The sequence below is a fragment of the Podarcis filfolensis genome (genome assembly GCF_964270895.1).
Source record: "Podarcis filfolensis genome assembly, chromosome: 3".
Lineage (NCBI taxonomy): Eukaryota > Metazoa > Chordata > Lepidosauria > Squamata > Lacertidae > Podarcis > Podarcis filfolensis.
This window is the reverse complement of record NC_139606.1, coordinates 99,164,120-99,180,678: the sequence shown is the minus strand read 5'-3', so window position 1 is coordinate 99,180,678 and position 16,559 is coordinate 99,164,120. Positions and strand designations below refer to the sequence as shown.

The following is a 16,559-nucleotide window of genomic DNA, read 5'->3' as shown; positions in this document are numbered from 1 at the left end:
CAGAAACTATATCTGAGACGCTTCATTCGCCCTTGAACTGTAGGTGAACTCCCTTCCATTCTGCATTACCATAATAGATCAATACCTCAGGGGCTGCCAGTTCTATGGAGTTGTGAATGGGAGGGACACAACTACCACAGCTCTAAATTTCCTGTCAGACAGAAAGAAAGAAAAAACATGCTTTCAAATTTCACAGGAAATATATAAATTCAGAACCGAAACAGGCATTTATCAGATGTTCAAGAGGAATAAAATTTGCTTTGATGAAAGGAAAGAATTGGGGTGGGGGAGATGTCAATGTTTTCCCCTTTCATTTATCCTAAAATCACTAGCATCCATATAAACTGAAGAATAAAGGCTTCCTGATTGGGGAGAGGCTTCTAAGGTTGCTCAGCTAAACATGCTTACAAGCCCCCATCTGACCTTTATGTTAAATACGTGAGAGATGGGAATGGAGTGGGAGAGACCAGTAGGCATTGTAATTTCGGGAGGGGGAAGGGCTGGTACACGAGCTCCCTGCCTCCCACATCAATTTTCCCCTCACTTGGTCACACTGAATTACCTGAAAAGGGCTAAATTTGTGTTGAAATGATGTTCAACAGAACAAATTGTCCTGGTGATAGATTTTACTTGATGGATGCATAAAAGGTAGCGTTGTGTGATTTGTTTGCAAATATTTGTTTATAATTCTAGATGGCCCTTCATCCAAAGGTTTCCAGGAAGGCGCACAACAGGACCATCAAGAAGGTTGGACAAATTCATGGGGGATTAAGGCTATCACAATGGCTTCTAGCCACAGTGACTATGCTCCATCTTCATGGTTGGAGTTGCTGGAAACTACAGAAAGGACAGTGATCTCCCACTCAAGTTCTACTTGTAGGCATCTGGATGAGAACTATGAGAACAGGATGCTGGAATAGATGAGCCATTGGCTTGATCCAACAGACTCCGGATGGAAAGCAGGGAAGCCCTGTTCCAAGATGAGAAGCATGATCCAAGGATGCTGAGACCCAAGTCATTATTCTAAAGGGGATTTTCAGGTAAGAAGGTGCTCTACACCTGGCTAAACTCTGCTGAGTGTCAGCAGCATTTATACAGTCAAATAAGCCCTCTGGAATGATATGTTACATGACATCAATCTTACAATGCCTTGGTGACGCTTTCCATTCGCATTAGCCACCACAAATGACCATGTGCATGTATCATAGAACCATAAGTGTTGGAAGGGACGCTGAGGACCCTCTAGTCCCTGCAATGTAGGAACATTGCAGCTGTTCCTTATGAGGATCAAACCTGCAACCTTCACCATGCTCTAAACAACTGAGCAATCCAGCTTGTGTAACCACTGCAGGGGGCGTTTATGAAAGTCCAAACGGAACTTGGTTATCTCAAACATCCCTAACACAGTAACATTTTTGCACTTACTATACATACAACCATCTGATTTTATGCTGCATGTAAATTGCCAAACCAGAACAAACCATTACAGCTAGACTAGCTCTCGGTGTTATCTTTTGGCTCAGGACAGGAGCCAGATGCAAGCTGAATGTAAAATGAGATCCTGTGTTTGGGCAATGAGGATTAGAGCCAAACTGCTGGAGATCAAAGTAGTGAAAATGTCTTCCACAGATAATGGATTCCATCTCCATTCTGATAATTTTCATAGAATAATATCTGCCAAGCTTGAGAGACCCCTTTCATTAAAAACCTGTCAAGTATGTGTGTGTGAATGAAAGATAACATAGATTTAGACAAAGCCCTCTTTAAACCTTTTATGTTGCTCCTACAGGCACATAATCAGAGAACAGAAATGGCTAGAGAAAGATTAAGGCCAATTTTGTTGCAAGAATGCATGAACATTGCTCTTTGGGAAACAGAACATTTGTGGGTTCCTCTGGGCTTTGCCTTTGTCCTCACAAAAATTCCAGCTTCTCAATTACCTTATAGTTCCTTTAAGCTCTTAAAATCTACTCCACAATGTGCTTTTCCCTACCTGCCCCATTTCCCCTCTCAGTTTAGAAAAGAGTTAACACTGTGCCTGCAATGGCATTTTTAATTATCTGTAATTAAACGTTCTTTTTCCACAACCCTTTTTGCAAAGAGATAAAAAATATGTTTGTTTGTTTGTTTTTCACAGTCTGAACTGACCTGAATCTTACAATCTTCACTCTAGAACAACTTGAGAATGTTTGCACCCAGAAAAGAACTTGCAGGCTACAGGCTGTTATGGGCAGAACTGGTTGCCATTAGAGAACAACGGTGAATATGCATTTTTAGATACACAGAAAAATTACAGGCAGGAGGACTACAGGGTACGTTAGAAAGCTACTATGAGAACCCTTGGAAGCTTTAAGACTGCTCAGTGCCACAGGACTGGAAGAAAGATCAAGAAGAGTCGGGATAGAACTGACAGAGATTAAGGGAACCGGGTGGTCATACATAATAAGGGTAAGGCAAGAAAAGGGAAATAAAGCTGTCAGTACCTCGTGGCTACGCACTAAATGACTTTATTAAAAACCAAACCTCACTTTTCATACCCTAAAGCTTCCACTTTGCTACAAATCTGCCATCCAAATCCCCAACTGCCCTGATACGTAACATATGTTATAAATATGGCTATTACTATACTTTAATAATTCTTTAGCGCCAATGCACATGCATAATAGTAGCACTGCATTCCTTAATGAAAAACTGCTACACCAAAAGTATATTCGGGGGTGTAAAATGTACTTGTTTGCTTTCCTTAATTAATGTTTACAAATGCACAAACTCAGTGCACGGGGTGGGATATCAGATTCTCTAGCTTTATCATAAAGTAAGTATGACTGTACTGCTCCAGCCTATGATTCATAATTTCCGATATGCTGTCTGCCATGAGCGGCTGATGGTCCAACCAACCCCACAGATTAACTAAAAATATTAGCACTGTTCATAAGAAGCACATGTTCCATCAGAGCATGAACAGATCAGCCATACTGACTAGCTTTTACTAGCAAATGCTAGCTTGCCTCACCTCCTGATGCCTACACATTTAGCATGTCTGCAATGAGGAAGCTTTCACATATACAGCTGTATGCATGACGGTGTCCACAAAATCTGGAACCCTTCTAGATTCCAGAAGACTTTGCACAGATACCTGCACTGTGCACTCAGACATCAGGGGGCACTGTGCATGACATACGGTTAAGATAGTTGGTGTGATCCTGTCAGTTGAGAGAGTGAGAGTTTTGTAGGGACAGGGCCTGTCAGGTCTGTTATTTTCTTTGTGACATACTTCACAACACTCAATTTTGTAGGCACATAAACTGTTGATTAACTGGTCTGTTTCATATCATCTCCCCACCCCAACTCCCTATCTGAACTTGATGGCCTCTATATGTGTGTTAATGCAAAACTCATCCTATGAATAATTTTTTTAAAAAAATATCGAAGCATCTTTCACATTTAATCAGAAGTCCATCATTTTACTCATAATTCATACTGGCTGAAAAATATAATCAAGGGAAATTTTTTTATTACGTTCACAAATAATTTCTTCAAAAGGGAAACAAATGTAGGCTCTTCTACATTAAAATAGAAACGGCAGCTGTAAGTGTGAATGAGAAGCGCTTCCGCTTTTCATACTTCCTGGGCAGTGTCCAAAGCATCTGGTATCCACTTATCTCTCCATGTCATTACAAAAGAAATCCAAAGAGAAGCACTCTGGCACTATCCATCCCATTGCTTCTGGGAGCATCTCTGAAGCCACTAAATGGCCACCGACCTCTAGCATCTAGGAGCAGTTAAGAATAAAATATACCACCAGTAATTCTCCATTGCAAGATCCATTTGCAATGAGTGGCTTTAACCAGCTTCTCAAATCCAACACAGGTCTGATCAAGAAATGCTTGCATGAAACCTCCCTGTGCATTCTTTACGGAATTCTTTAGAAAATACTGGGGAGTTTCCAAAAATCTGTGCAAAATTCTTTCTCTCTCATCAATTTAAATGTTAGCAAAATGCTAATTCTGAGTGACTGTTTAGAAAATAATTAAACTCAATGCAGAAGACAACCAGGGGTTCCCCACAAGGGTGAGGAGGTAGGTTCAAGACTCCTCAGTTTCTTCCCTTGTAAACTTTGAGGAAGTTCTATCTTCATCTGAAACCGGGGTACGCACCCTGGTTAGCATTAGCCAGTGTGGTGTAGTGGTTAAGAGCGGTAGTCTCGTAATCTGGTGAACCGGGTTCGATTCCCCGCTCCTCCACATGCATCTGCTGGGTGACCTTGGGCCAGTCACACTTCTTTGAAGTCTCTCAGCCCCACTCACCTCACAGAGTGTTTGTTGTGGGGCAGGAAGGGAAAGGAGAATGTTAGCCACTTTGAGACTCCTGAAGGGGAGTGAAAGGCGGGATATCAAATCCAAACTCTTCTTCTTCTGGTACAGCCTTTGTACTGATAAGGCAATGTTAAAGCACATAATGAAAGGAAACTGAACAACAGGAAGGGGAGAGATCTTTTCATTTTAAAACCGCAATTTGCAGTGGGGTAAATCTGCGCCATAGATCATTACTCAAAAAAGGTTTTGGTTATTTGTCAACATATTCCCCAAATCAACATGTAAATATTCTGTTTCTAGCTGATATTACAGGAAATTCTCTAAAAAAAGAAAGAAAAGAAGGGGGGAGCCATCTAGTTTCAAAGTCGCTACAAAAGTTGTACATTCATTCAAATGTAAACTGAACCCTGGCTGTACTTCTCCTGTAAGACAATTCCATCCAGCTGTGACACACATTTGCATCTCCAGAAACGGTGCTTATGTGGGAGACAGATAACATATCACATTCTTATACTCTCCTATTCTCCGCACACAGAGTGCAAAGAATTTTTCGCCATTAGAAATTCCATCTAAGCCAACTCTCAGCTCTTTGCCTCCACGTTCAGCAAGAGAGGCTGGTCCATTTATCTTCCTCTGGGGTCAGATGCATTACGCTAGGCTTTCAGCCTGGGAGCAGCTTTTTCAGAGGGGGCGCAGTAGCCTTCATCTTGCCCTTCAAATGCAGGCTTAATCCAAGCAGTCTCTAACTAGTGCCATTGTGTGTGCTGTGGACATGTCTTTGCAGTCCGGGCCTGCAGTCTTATGTTACATATATTTTGACACCCTATGAGGTCCTAATGCATTTCCCAGACACCAGCTGTGGTGCAATCTATCTCGTTGGCAGCCACAAGCGCCAGAGTATACCTTCCTCCTCCTTCTCCTCCTCCGCTGCTTTCAGGTTGTCGTTTTCTGGCATACTATGCAAGTGCCAACATTTTGTAGTGTGAAGGGAAAAGTCATGAAATACTGACATTCCGAGACTTTCCAGAAGGCAAAACATCCTAGCAGGAACAAGAGATGCTGCTGATCTCCCTCTGTTTGTCCCACTGCGTAATACACACCTGCATGAACCTCTGTTGGTAGGGATATATAGGAACCTATCATGTGTAAATAATTTCTTCATGAAAAAATACTACAAAAGAGTTCACCTGTGGAAGGTTGGAGTAATTTTTTTTTATTTCATTTATATCCTGCCTCCTCTCCAAGAAGCTCAAGGGGGCGTACGCAGTTCTCCTTCTCCTCATTTTATCCTCACAAGAACCCTGTGAGGTAGGTTGGGCTGAGAGGTAGTGACTGGTCCAAGGCCCCCAGTAAATTTCAAGAATGAGTGGGGATTCGAACCATGATCTCCCAGCTCCTGTTCCAACACTCTAACTGCTACAACACACTAGCTCTTAAATACCTATTAAGAGATCACCTTGCGGTTTTAATCTAAGTGCAAATTTAGAAGACTAAAAGGCACCCCAAATCCAGGATCATTTCCAGATTATAAACTTGATTTTTCAAGGGGATTAACACCCCATCCAAAATAAAGGGTTTAAGCACAAGGACTTCTGTCTGTGCCAACAGGACTTCCTCTCCTCCCCAGAACAGGGGTGGGGGGTGGGATTGGACAAAGAGCGGAAGTCCCATTGCACAGACAGAAATCCTTGTGCTAATTAGTTTTTTATCCATTAAAAGTCATCCCAAAACAAACCCAGAATCCGCCTCTCTTCTAACCAGGAGCACCTGTTTTGTCTGGAATAAGCTTCAATTTATTAGCACTCATTCAGCTCCTTGCCCTCTTCCAAGACACTTCGCTTCCCTGACATAGATGAAAAGGAGTAACAGAGATGCATGTCATCTGCACATTGATAGCAATGTATTTCAATTACACTTACTTAGGCTTATTTGCAAGCTCAGTTACACATTAGGTCTTCGTGGAAAATGTGAAGAAAGCAAGACAGGTGTTCTGGGAGACAGTTCCAAGCATACAGGCAGCAAGAAAGAAAAGTATGAAGCCTTTTGGCTGAAGAAAGAGATCTTCAGCCACTGGAGGATGGTAGAACTGGAGGAGAGAAGCTCAGGTGCAGGGATATATTGGGATGCAAGGGCTGAGAGACTTGGGTCAAGACCATGGAGAACTCTGAAGGCAAGGACATGGGGGATTGTGCTGGATCCAGATGACAGAAATCCAGTGAAGGCATTTAAGACAGTGTGTCGTATGATCAAAGAAAAAAGAGAGGTCTCTGCAAACTGGTTTTTGCAGGACAGCGCTGGATAGAAGAGGAGGGACCAAGATGAAACAATGAAAGAGAATAACAAGGAAAGGAAAAGATTACTGTAGTCTAGGTGCTAGGAAGCCAGAGTTTTGCTGAGGTGACTGAGAAAAAGGGCCATATTTTTGCAGTGCTGTAAAAGGAAGAAGCTACACGTTTTGGCAACAGACTGGATATGGGTAATGAAAGCAAGAGAGAGAAAGCAATCAAAGCTAAAGTCAAGGCTGCGTGCTTGTTCCACAGGGTGGATGCCAAAGAATTGATAAAGAATGTGCACAGGAGAAGAAGGCTTGGGAGAAACTAAGGGAAGCTAAGTCTTGCACAGATTGCGTTTGAGACAACAACAAAGCAACAAAGCAGAAATACCAGAGATGTAGAATTGGGGTGAGGGGGATAATTTGGGGTAGTGAAAGAGAGAAGGGTAGACCTGGATGTCAACTGCATGCAGGTGGAACTGAAAAGTCATGGGGTTTGAGGGCACAGAAGACAAAATGTACTTAAACAAACAGAGGGTGAAGACAGATTAATTAAAATTATTTCAGCATAACAAAACAAGACAACACTCAGTACTGAAAAAAATCACCCCTAAAGAAGCAGACTTTGAGTCTTCAGCATATGATGAAACAATCCTTCAGTGTGAATGAGGAATAAAACTGAACTTAGCACTTTGTTCCTTCCATATTTGTTTGTTCGTCCCAACATTCCAGTTTAGTACTTCACAGAATGCATACACATCCATTTTAAGGCAACTGATAAAAGAGGGAAGAAAGGAAATGGGAACTGTAGGTTTCTGGTTTGCATATGTAGATTTCTGCATCCTTAGAAAACTTGTAGAATGAACAAGGCTCTGCAACCGTTGATGCAGTGAAACACAATGTGCTAAATAAAAATCCATCCTTCACCAACTTGGTGCCTCCAGATGTTGTTGGACTACAATCCCTATAACCTTTGGCCATTGCCATGCTGACAGGGACTGATGGGAGTTAGAGTCTTGCAACATATTGAGATCACCAGACTGAGGAAAGGCAATTTAAACCAAGTTTCCAACATTCCGAAATGTGACGTTTGTACATGTGAAATTGACCGTAATTGATGTTCCAACTGGTTGATTGACAAGAGAGAAGTGGGCATTGTAGGTAAACTCATGGAGTACCTGTGGATTACCTTGGGCTGTCCAGCCAATCCAAAGAGTTTAAAGGGCCCTCTGTTGCCCTTGCAATGTTCAGTCAATGAGGTAAATGACTGGTCTAGACTCTAGACAATACACTCAGCCACGATGGTAGCTTGAACCGTGGCCAGGCCACCAAGATTCCCCAAACTGGACTTGGGTAACTGGCTAATCATGCATGAATCACTTTGAAATATTGCTGGACCTAGACCAACTTCTGTGATTTGCCAGACAGTTTTCTGGAAGCTCCCCTCCCCTCCAAATTAATGTTATGTTGCAAGATTTCTGCTTCCAATTTTTTAATATATATTTTCAGTTTAAATGCACAGTGGCTGAAGTGGTTTCCATCGATAATGTGCAAGTAATAACAGCTGCTTCAGAATCTTCAAGTCTCTTTTCTGGTCACAGTATTTGCACCCTATTTTGTTTAGGTACAGTACTGTAAAATCTATACCAATAACTGAATTGACCTTTTCTGTTTATAAGTGGAGTGGAGGGAGGGGAGAGGGATTATCAATTTTGAATCCATTCAATTTTCTCTAGTTTTCTTCAAGTAAATATTGTTTCTACATAAGATGACCCAAAATTCACAATGACATTGGATAAATTAAAATGTGCTTGCTTCCAGAAATAATTTTTGCTGCACTGATGCTGCAGAAGAAAAAAATCTTCTTTTACTGAGACTTTCAAAAAAAACACCCATCTGCTTTTTAAGGATCTAATAGAATCAGAATTGTCAGTTCTCTCTTGAACTCTTTTTTTTTTCCTGAAGGCTTGCCATGAGCATTGCTGGCCACAGGAATTATATTTCTTCCAATCAGCCAAATAGCATGGCTGGTTTTTAAAGCAGTCTGAGATAAAACCTGTCTTCTCTTTTTTTGCTCCTTTGGGCATCATGCCAAACCATGGCAAAGGAATCTTAAGTATGGTTGCCATGACTGACATCTGAACTGACAAACTGTAGACACAGCCATAATTATGTCTCTATGGTACAGCTGTTTCTGAGCAGACGGAAAACCAAAACAGACAAACCGTTCAAAACTCTGGTTTGTCTTATAGTTTGGAAATACAAATCATGGTTTGGGTTCTAAACTATGGTTCATGTAAACCATGGCTTGGTGTGACATCTGAACTGAGCTCTTGTGTTGCTACAAGAAGCTGCCAGCACAAGGACCATATGCAGAATGAACATAACACGAACAACACGTGAGTGGCTTTGCAAGCAAGGCATTCATGTAAAGACAATTACAGTGGTACCTCAGGTTACATACGCTTCAGGTTACATACACTTCAAGTTAAAGACTCCGCTAACCCAGAAATAGTGCTTCAGGTTAAGAACTTTGCTTCAGGATGAGAACAGAAATCGTGCTCCGGCGGCACGGCAGCAGCAGGAGGCCCCATTAGCTAAAGCGGTGCTTCAGGTAAAGAACAGTTTCAGGTTAAGTACGGACCTCCAGAACAAATTAAGGACTTAACCTGAGGTACCACTGTACATTTAAAAACCAACACCCAAGTAGCATACAGCCTTGCATATATTATATATTTTAATTGTGGCCCACACTTTCCACACAAGATTACAATATTGCTTCATGCTACCCATCTAATTCTTAAGACCCTGAAACAGCCTGCTGCTCCTGTAATTAATGGCCCAAACATTTATTATGCTTTTCTACTTTGGAATAAGAATTTCTGTGTAACTACTGCCAATAACAAAAGGCACTAGAACGCTGCTAATGGCTCTTAAAACAACAAATTTGCTTTTATAAATGCCATCTTGCTTCATGTACTTGTCATGGATCCTCTTATAATATCATCTTACTTCATCAAAAGCATTTTCTGGGTGGGATTACAGCCTTCAGCCAACTCATTATATTCATTCTGTTTGGCCTGCTTTAAACTAGATGCAAAGTACTTTTAAATAACCATTCCCCCCTCCCCCACACATAATAGCTTAACTCCTTGATCAACAGAGATACCTTAAATAATGCTGTGACAAAACCCACACATTCATGAAACTTGGAATGGAGGGCTGTTTCCCTCCCTCCCACTTTCGTGAGGGCAGGAGGGCAGAACTACAGTGAAAAGTTTTCAGGGAGGGGTTCCTGGAATCATAAAAGAGCCTTCTGGATCAGGCCAATGGCCCATCTAGTATCGCATCCTGTTCTCACAGTGGTCCCTCAGGTGCCTGTGGGAAACCAGGAAACTGGATTCGACAGGGTTTCTCTATTCTTCTTGCCCTCACCTTACAAACATTATTAAGGGATCGTGTTTAACCCTTTTTGCCAGTGTGCAACACTTCTGAGCTTCCTGTACATGCCAGAAAGCCCATAGGAGGACAAGGTATCAGGACACCCTTCCATAGGTTTCAAAGAAGAGTGTCTGGCCAGGAGGTGGCCTACAGAGAGCCAACAAGACCTGGGTGGTTTTTTAATATAAAAGTTACAAGCTATTAACATAATAAAATTAACCTGGAGCAATCAGGTGCCAGACAGTTTCCAGTGGATCTGCTGATCAGTTCACTAGGCTATGTGGATGGTGTATCAGGCAATGCATAAATTATAATACAGTGGTACCTTGGGTTACATACTCCACTAAGCCAGAAACAGTGCTTCAGGTTAAGAACTTTGCTTCAGGATAAGAACAGAAATCGGGCTCTGACGGCGCAGTGGCAGCGGGAGGCCCCATTAGCTAAAGTGGTGCTTCAGGTTAAGAACAGTTTCAGGTTAAGTACGGACCTCCGGAACGAATTAAGTACTTAACCCGAGGTACCACTGTACATATATTAAACTGTGGCACGCATGTCCCACGAGTTACAGATGAAATATCAGCTGTCCTCCTACTGATGAATGATGCACAAGAATACAAGATGTGGCTTATATCAGGGTTTCTCAAACTTTCTGCCCCAAGGACCCACCTGAGAAAGATAAAAATTACTGAAGCACACCAGTAACAAAATGGTGGCAGATGGGAGTCAGAGTTTGGCATAATCACCTGGGAATTACAAACTTTTTTTTTTACTGATATTTAATTTATCTTCGGAAATTGCCAACATATTTACCATAGGGGGTTGGACTAGATGACCCTCAGGGTCCCTTGCAACTCTACAATTCTATGATTAACAATTAAGAACATTAATAAAAATGCACTCAGTTTCCCTGAAGAGCTGCTGCCAGGTAGTAGACTGAGCTAATAGACCAATGGTCTGACTCTGCATAAGGCAGCCTTTCACATTCCTATGATCAATTGGGTCAAGCTCAATCAGCTTCACTAATCTTCTACAAGAACTGGTGGCTGCTTTAGTCTGCTTTTTAGTTTGTTTGTTCATTTGTGTGGGGTTTTTCTGCCTTTGCCTTGCTTTATATTTTAATGATTGTTATTAAAATGTGTTCTGTGAATTAGCTTTTCTTTTCCCTTTGTGCTTTTGTACACCGCTCTCAAATTCTTTTTAAATCAATAAACATCCCCCCAAATGAACGCCAAACCATGTACACTCGAGGCCTGCCTTACCTTTACTTGGTGCCGATTTTCTCACGGATGCGACATGATCTTCGGAGATGGCAAGGCGCCGCAAAACGTCAGCCAAAGCTGCTTTCAGCACTGTGATTTCATCCTCTTGTTGCTGCACTCTCAGTTCAAGAGCCGAAAGGCGGTCTTGGACATCGGATGTACTTGCTGCAGAAATGCTGTCATCTGCCAAGAAAGAAATAATCAGAAGGAAAGTCATGCGGCGTTCTAAAGCTCTGTTTGTGAAGGGTTTTGAAATGAATGCAAATATATCATTAGTCATGTTTATACCCCAACCCTTCTATACAATGTGCCCAAAGTGGAAGGCAGCAAAATCGGCATGAAAAATAGCCAGTCCACTTAACACCATTAAGCAATGCCACAGTATAGAATGTTAAGTCAGCAAAAATGCACAACAGAAGGAAAGGCTCTGAAGCTGAATTCTAACACGTTTGGCTTTGTGTTAGGACCACCACACAGGGCAGCTTTAAACAGCTTCACTGCTAATGGACATTTCAGAACTGTTTAGAATTTAGATTTTGCCAATTTCCCTTAGAGCTCTCAGTGCTGGCGGTCCTCTGTCCTTCTGAAGCAGCTTTTCAGGAGGACAGCAGGGCTCTGCAAAAGGAACTGATGAAAACCTGTCCCGGCGGACTATCTCATGGGTAGAGTGCCACGCAAATGTGATCCGACACAGTGCTGAGTTGAAGCTGCTCTAAACATCAGACTTAAAATTTTCTTTTAAGGGTGGCTCCTGAACAAGAAAGAGGGATGAATTGTCTATAGAATCTTAATCTTTGGAAATGCAGAATCTCAACTTGAATAGAGCATCGCTATTAATGACAATCTGAGATCTTAGGGGATATCTTATATGAAGTAGACATTCAAAACCTGCCCTTGGAATATGCTGAGGTCACTGGGTCAAAAATACATTGGCTTGTATCCAAAGGACCGCTAAGTAAGTGTTCAATCAGCGCAAGGATTTCTTCTTGCGCAGCGGGAACTGTCCTCCACCTGCCCTGCCCCCTCCCCTAAATCTGCTCTGGGGGGTTGTGTGAACCCCCAAAATGGTTTTAAATGGTGCACAGTGAGAAGCCCTGTTGCATAAGCAGAAATCCTTGTGTTGACGGGGTTGTTGCTTATTGCTAGACTGGATACAAGCCATAGAATGAAACTTACCACCATTGTTTCATTAATTTGAGGAAGTGAACCCCACCACCACCTGCCTGATCCTTCCTGCTGAACAACATTAATTTCTGGCTCATGCCCCTATTCTCATACCATCCTGCTCCAGTTACAACTGGTGTTCTTCGTGAGCAGAATATTGAATGTAAATGATGCTAGTGAGCAACACAGAAACACATTTAAAGACACTCCTGTAATAATCAAATGAAGGCACACAAAAACAAACCGAAAGATGAAATTACTCAGGAATCAGTACTTAAAGCGAATCTGCTACCACAGACTCAATTCAAAGTATCACTGGTCTATTTCTAGATTACTCATATTGGTGTATGATTCACATCTCCCACTGCTGATCATTTCAAGATGTTCCACTGCCAGTATTATTTTTAAATTTGGCAATTATCAACTGATTATATTTTTAAGCGATAATTATGATAGCTGCTCAGCACCTACATCAGCGAGTTAATACAATGGTGACTGAAGAAGAAACAGGCCCGATTTACAAATGCAAAATCAACCGGCAATAATGCAGTTCCACACATAAGAATCTAAAGAAGTGCTAGCGACTCGTGGCAGAAATGTGACCCCATTGCATGGAAAATGCTATTTTGGGCTTACTATCAGAAGCAAAACGTGCAAGATGCAAAAGTAACAAGAACACTTTCTTTAATATACATTCAGCTCTGCTGAAATACAATGGGCAGTTGGGGGCCATCACATACATATACAGAGCCTGAGCTGGAAAAGCTTTACAGCTGGGGAGTCAGACTAGTCAAGAAGTTGTGGAATCTCTAAAGGTTATTAGCGAGAGGATGAATAACACCTGTTATGTCTAGGGATGTTCTAGAGAATTTGCCCTTCCAACTCCCGATTCTATTTCAACAGGAGCCAGATTCAACAGATACATATTTCTGGCTTTCGTGTATCTTTAAAGGGGATTTAAATAGCTTGCAAACATATGCAAATATCACGCCGTTACGGACATTTCAGAACTGTTTAACATTTTACATCTCACGTGCCAACCCCACCCTCCTGGGGTCTCGAGCAGCTGTACTCCTGGCGACAGAGATACTTGGTGTGTTTTATAAGTGGTAGAAAGAAACTGGTTGTTTTAACAGCAAGTAAAAGATAATAAATTGGTAAACCATTAAAAAAATATTATGGCAACATCTCTCATACATTTCTGACTGTTCAGCAGTGGAACAGACTCCGACGAGAGGCGGCGGACTCTCCTTCCTTGGAGGTTTTTAAACAGAGCTTGGATGGCCATCTGTCATGAATGTTTTAGCTGAGATTCCTGCATTGTAGGGGGTTGATCTAGATGACCCTTGGGAACCCTTTCCAACTCTTTGATTCTATAAAGAGTTGCTGAGGTTTAAGTCCTGGGTGAGAAACTACTTGAACTTGCATCTAGTGTTGAATAGAGGAAGAATAGAAGCTAAATTGTCTTTTTTTCTCTTCCATGATATTCTTCCCCTCTGCCAAGAGCAATAGTCATGGTTACATCCCCATCGTTCTACCCAGACACTGAGGCCCAGCGCCGAGGGCCTTCTGGCGGTTCCCTCACTGTGAGAAGCCAAGTTACAGGGAACCAGACAGAGAGCCTTCTCAGTAGTGGCACCTGCCCTGTGGAATGCCCTCCCACCAGATGTCAAAGAGAACAACTACTACCAGACTTTTAGAAGACATCTGAAGGCAGCCCTGTTTAGGGAAGCTTTTAATGTTTGATGCATTGTTGTATTTTAGTATTTTGTTGAAAGCCGCCCAGAGTGGCTGGGGAAGCCCAGCCAGATGGGTGGGGTATAAATAATAAATAATTGTTGTTGTTGTCGTTGTCATCATCATCATCATGTGAGGGTATCCCAGGAGCAATCAAATGGGAACATGGGGAAGCTAGCAACTGCACATTGTCTTAGAAAGATGAACTTCTGGCATCTGCTCATGGAGAAGGGGTCATAACTCAGTGGAAGAAGAGGAGGAGTTTGGATTTGATATCTCGCTTTATCACTACCCTAAGGAGTCTGAAAGCGGCCAACATTCTCCTTTCACTTCCTCCCCGACAACAAACACTCTGTGAGGTGAGTGGGGCTGAGAGACTTCAAAGAAGTGTGACTAGCCCAAGGTCACCCAGCAGCTGCATGTGGAGGAGCGGGGAAGCAAACCCGGTTCACCAGATTACGAGTCTACCGCTCTTAACCACTAGACCACACTGGCTCTCTTTGCTTTACACGCAAAAGCCCAAAGGGTTAAATCCGGACATCTCCGCTTAGAAGGAACTCAGGTGGCAGGTGGTGGAAAAAGACCCCTGGGAGTGTAGCTGTCAGTCAAGGAGACAACATTGGGCTGAACCGACGAAGTCAGCTTTATATGATTCATGTTCAAGAGAAGGCAATTTGCTTCTAAGCTAGGGCTGGGCAATATCTGGTTTTTAACACTGCAACATATCACCACCTAAACATCACAATGTACTGAGATATAATGATGCCTGAAGTACGGATGGAGTTATGTAGAGGCATGGTCTGGCTTCATGTTTTTTCCTGCATCGTGATTTTTGTGATTCACTGCCCCCTGCAGGAATCTGCCAGCAGAGTTAACGGGCTGAAGGAATCGAGAGAAGCTGTGGCTGGCTTCATATGGGGCTAGCAGGAAGTAAAAGCTTTAGAAACATAATGACTGTGAACTAGAAGGACATGAGAAAGAGAATGAATTTTGAATACTGCTTGGGTAAATGGAGTCTTTGACTGCATGCTTCAATTGCATGCATCTCTGAGCAATTGTGCCCTGCTTGCACTGTGTGCACATAGCAACTTTCCTGTGACAGAGATTGTGCTGTAAACTACATTAATCCAAAGTACTGCTAGGAGGAGTTTTATTCAAACCAGCACAGAAAGCTTTTACAAACCTAGTAAACATGTTTTGCTTATTCCAATAACAAACTTTGGCAATTAAAAAAAAAAAAGGTGGTGTGTGGCCTGTAGAACATTTCTGCCCAGAAGCAGAGTTGTGCTGTTTAAACCCATCATTTCCTGATCAATTCTGGAACATTTCAAAGACAGAACAGGAAAAAATATTGAAGTAATTATGCTAGATAATCTAAGACAGCGCACGCTTGACTCTTCATTTATGAACTCATGTTTATTTTATTGTGTCACTGATGTTAGTTTGCAACCATTCGCTCTCCCAACTCAGAGACATGCTTGCAGTCTGAAATTAAGGGAACTTCCTTCCCGAAACAAGGTCACATTTATTTATCTGCCAAACCTATACCCCTCTTTTCCTCTAGGGAGCTCAAGGAGGAATACGTGGTTCTCTTCCTCCCCATTTTAACACAGCGCTGTGAGGTTTGCTAAGGCTGTGAGTGTGGCTGGCCCAACTCACCCAGTGTGTTTCATGGCTGAGCAGGGGAATTGAACCCTAATCTCCTGGGTCCTAGTCCAGCACTCTAACCACTACACCACATTGGCACTCTATGGGGAACACTTCCCAATTTTACAATATTCCAACAGGATCTGTATTTTCTTGCAACTTCTACAATAGAAAGCTGGTCCTTTAGAGGAAAGAGCAAGAGTGGTAACTTTGCAGGGGGGAGGAGAGGCAGTAATTACACTTAACTAATTCGTCGGTTGCAATTTTGAGCTGTTACATACAGTGTTAGAAACTGAGATATGAAAGCTAGGAGCCTTAAACCTAGGCTATGGGCACAACAACGGAATGTCTAGGTGAGCTTTTTTATAACAAGAATACAAAGCTGAAAATGAATGAACTGCAGCTAAAATATTATGTTCATTTTTCACATGGTCTAGTCCTTCCTTTGCCCACCCCCTAATATTCTTATGATTCTCCAGTCTTTAGAGAGTAGCTGGAAGTGGGGAGGCAGAAAAAGGTCCTCCTTTCCTTCTACTCTGCAGTTTTAATCTGAAATCTTAGGCGCAGTAGTGTGCCCAGAGCTCGGAAACTGCACACGCTAATGAAATTCGCTATCTCAAAATGCTCCTAGAACAATTGGAGTTTCGAACACTGGTCACATAACTGAGTTGGCATCAGCTTGAATCTCTACTGCTTGTAGAGATATTGCCATCCAGTTAAGGC

The 16,559-nt window shown here is 42.2% G+C and overlaps 1 protein-coding gene across 10 annotated transcripts in view; it reads right to left on the bottom strand.

The window, feature by feature from the left end:
- Positions 1–16,559, bottom strand: part of EML4 (EMAP like 4) — a 158,119-nt gene that overhangs the window by 59,649 nt on the left and 81,911 nt on the right. For all 10 annotated transcript variants that reach the window (XM_083605013.1, XM_083605018.1, XM_083605011.1 and 7 more), the window contains exon 2: positions 11,289–11,471. In XM_083605013.1, coding sequence (XP_083461139.1) covers positions 11,289–11,471 — 183 coding nt within the window. The remainder of the gene's footprint in view (positions 1–11,288; positions 11,472–16,559) is intronic.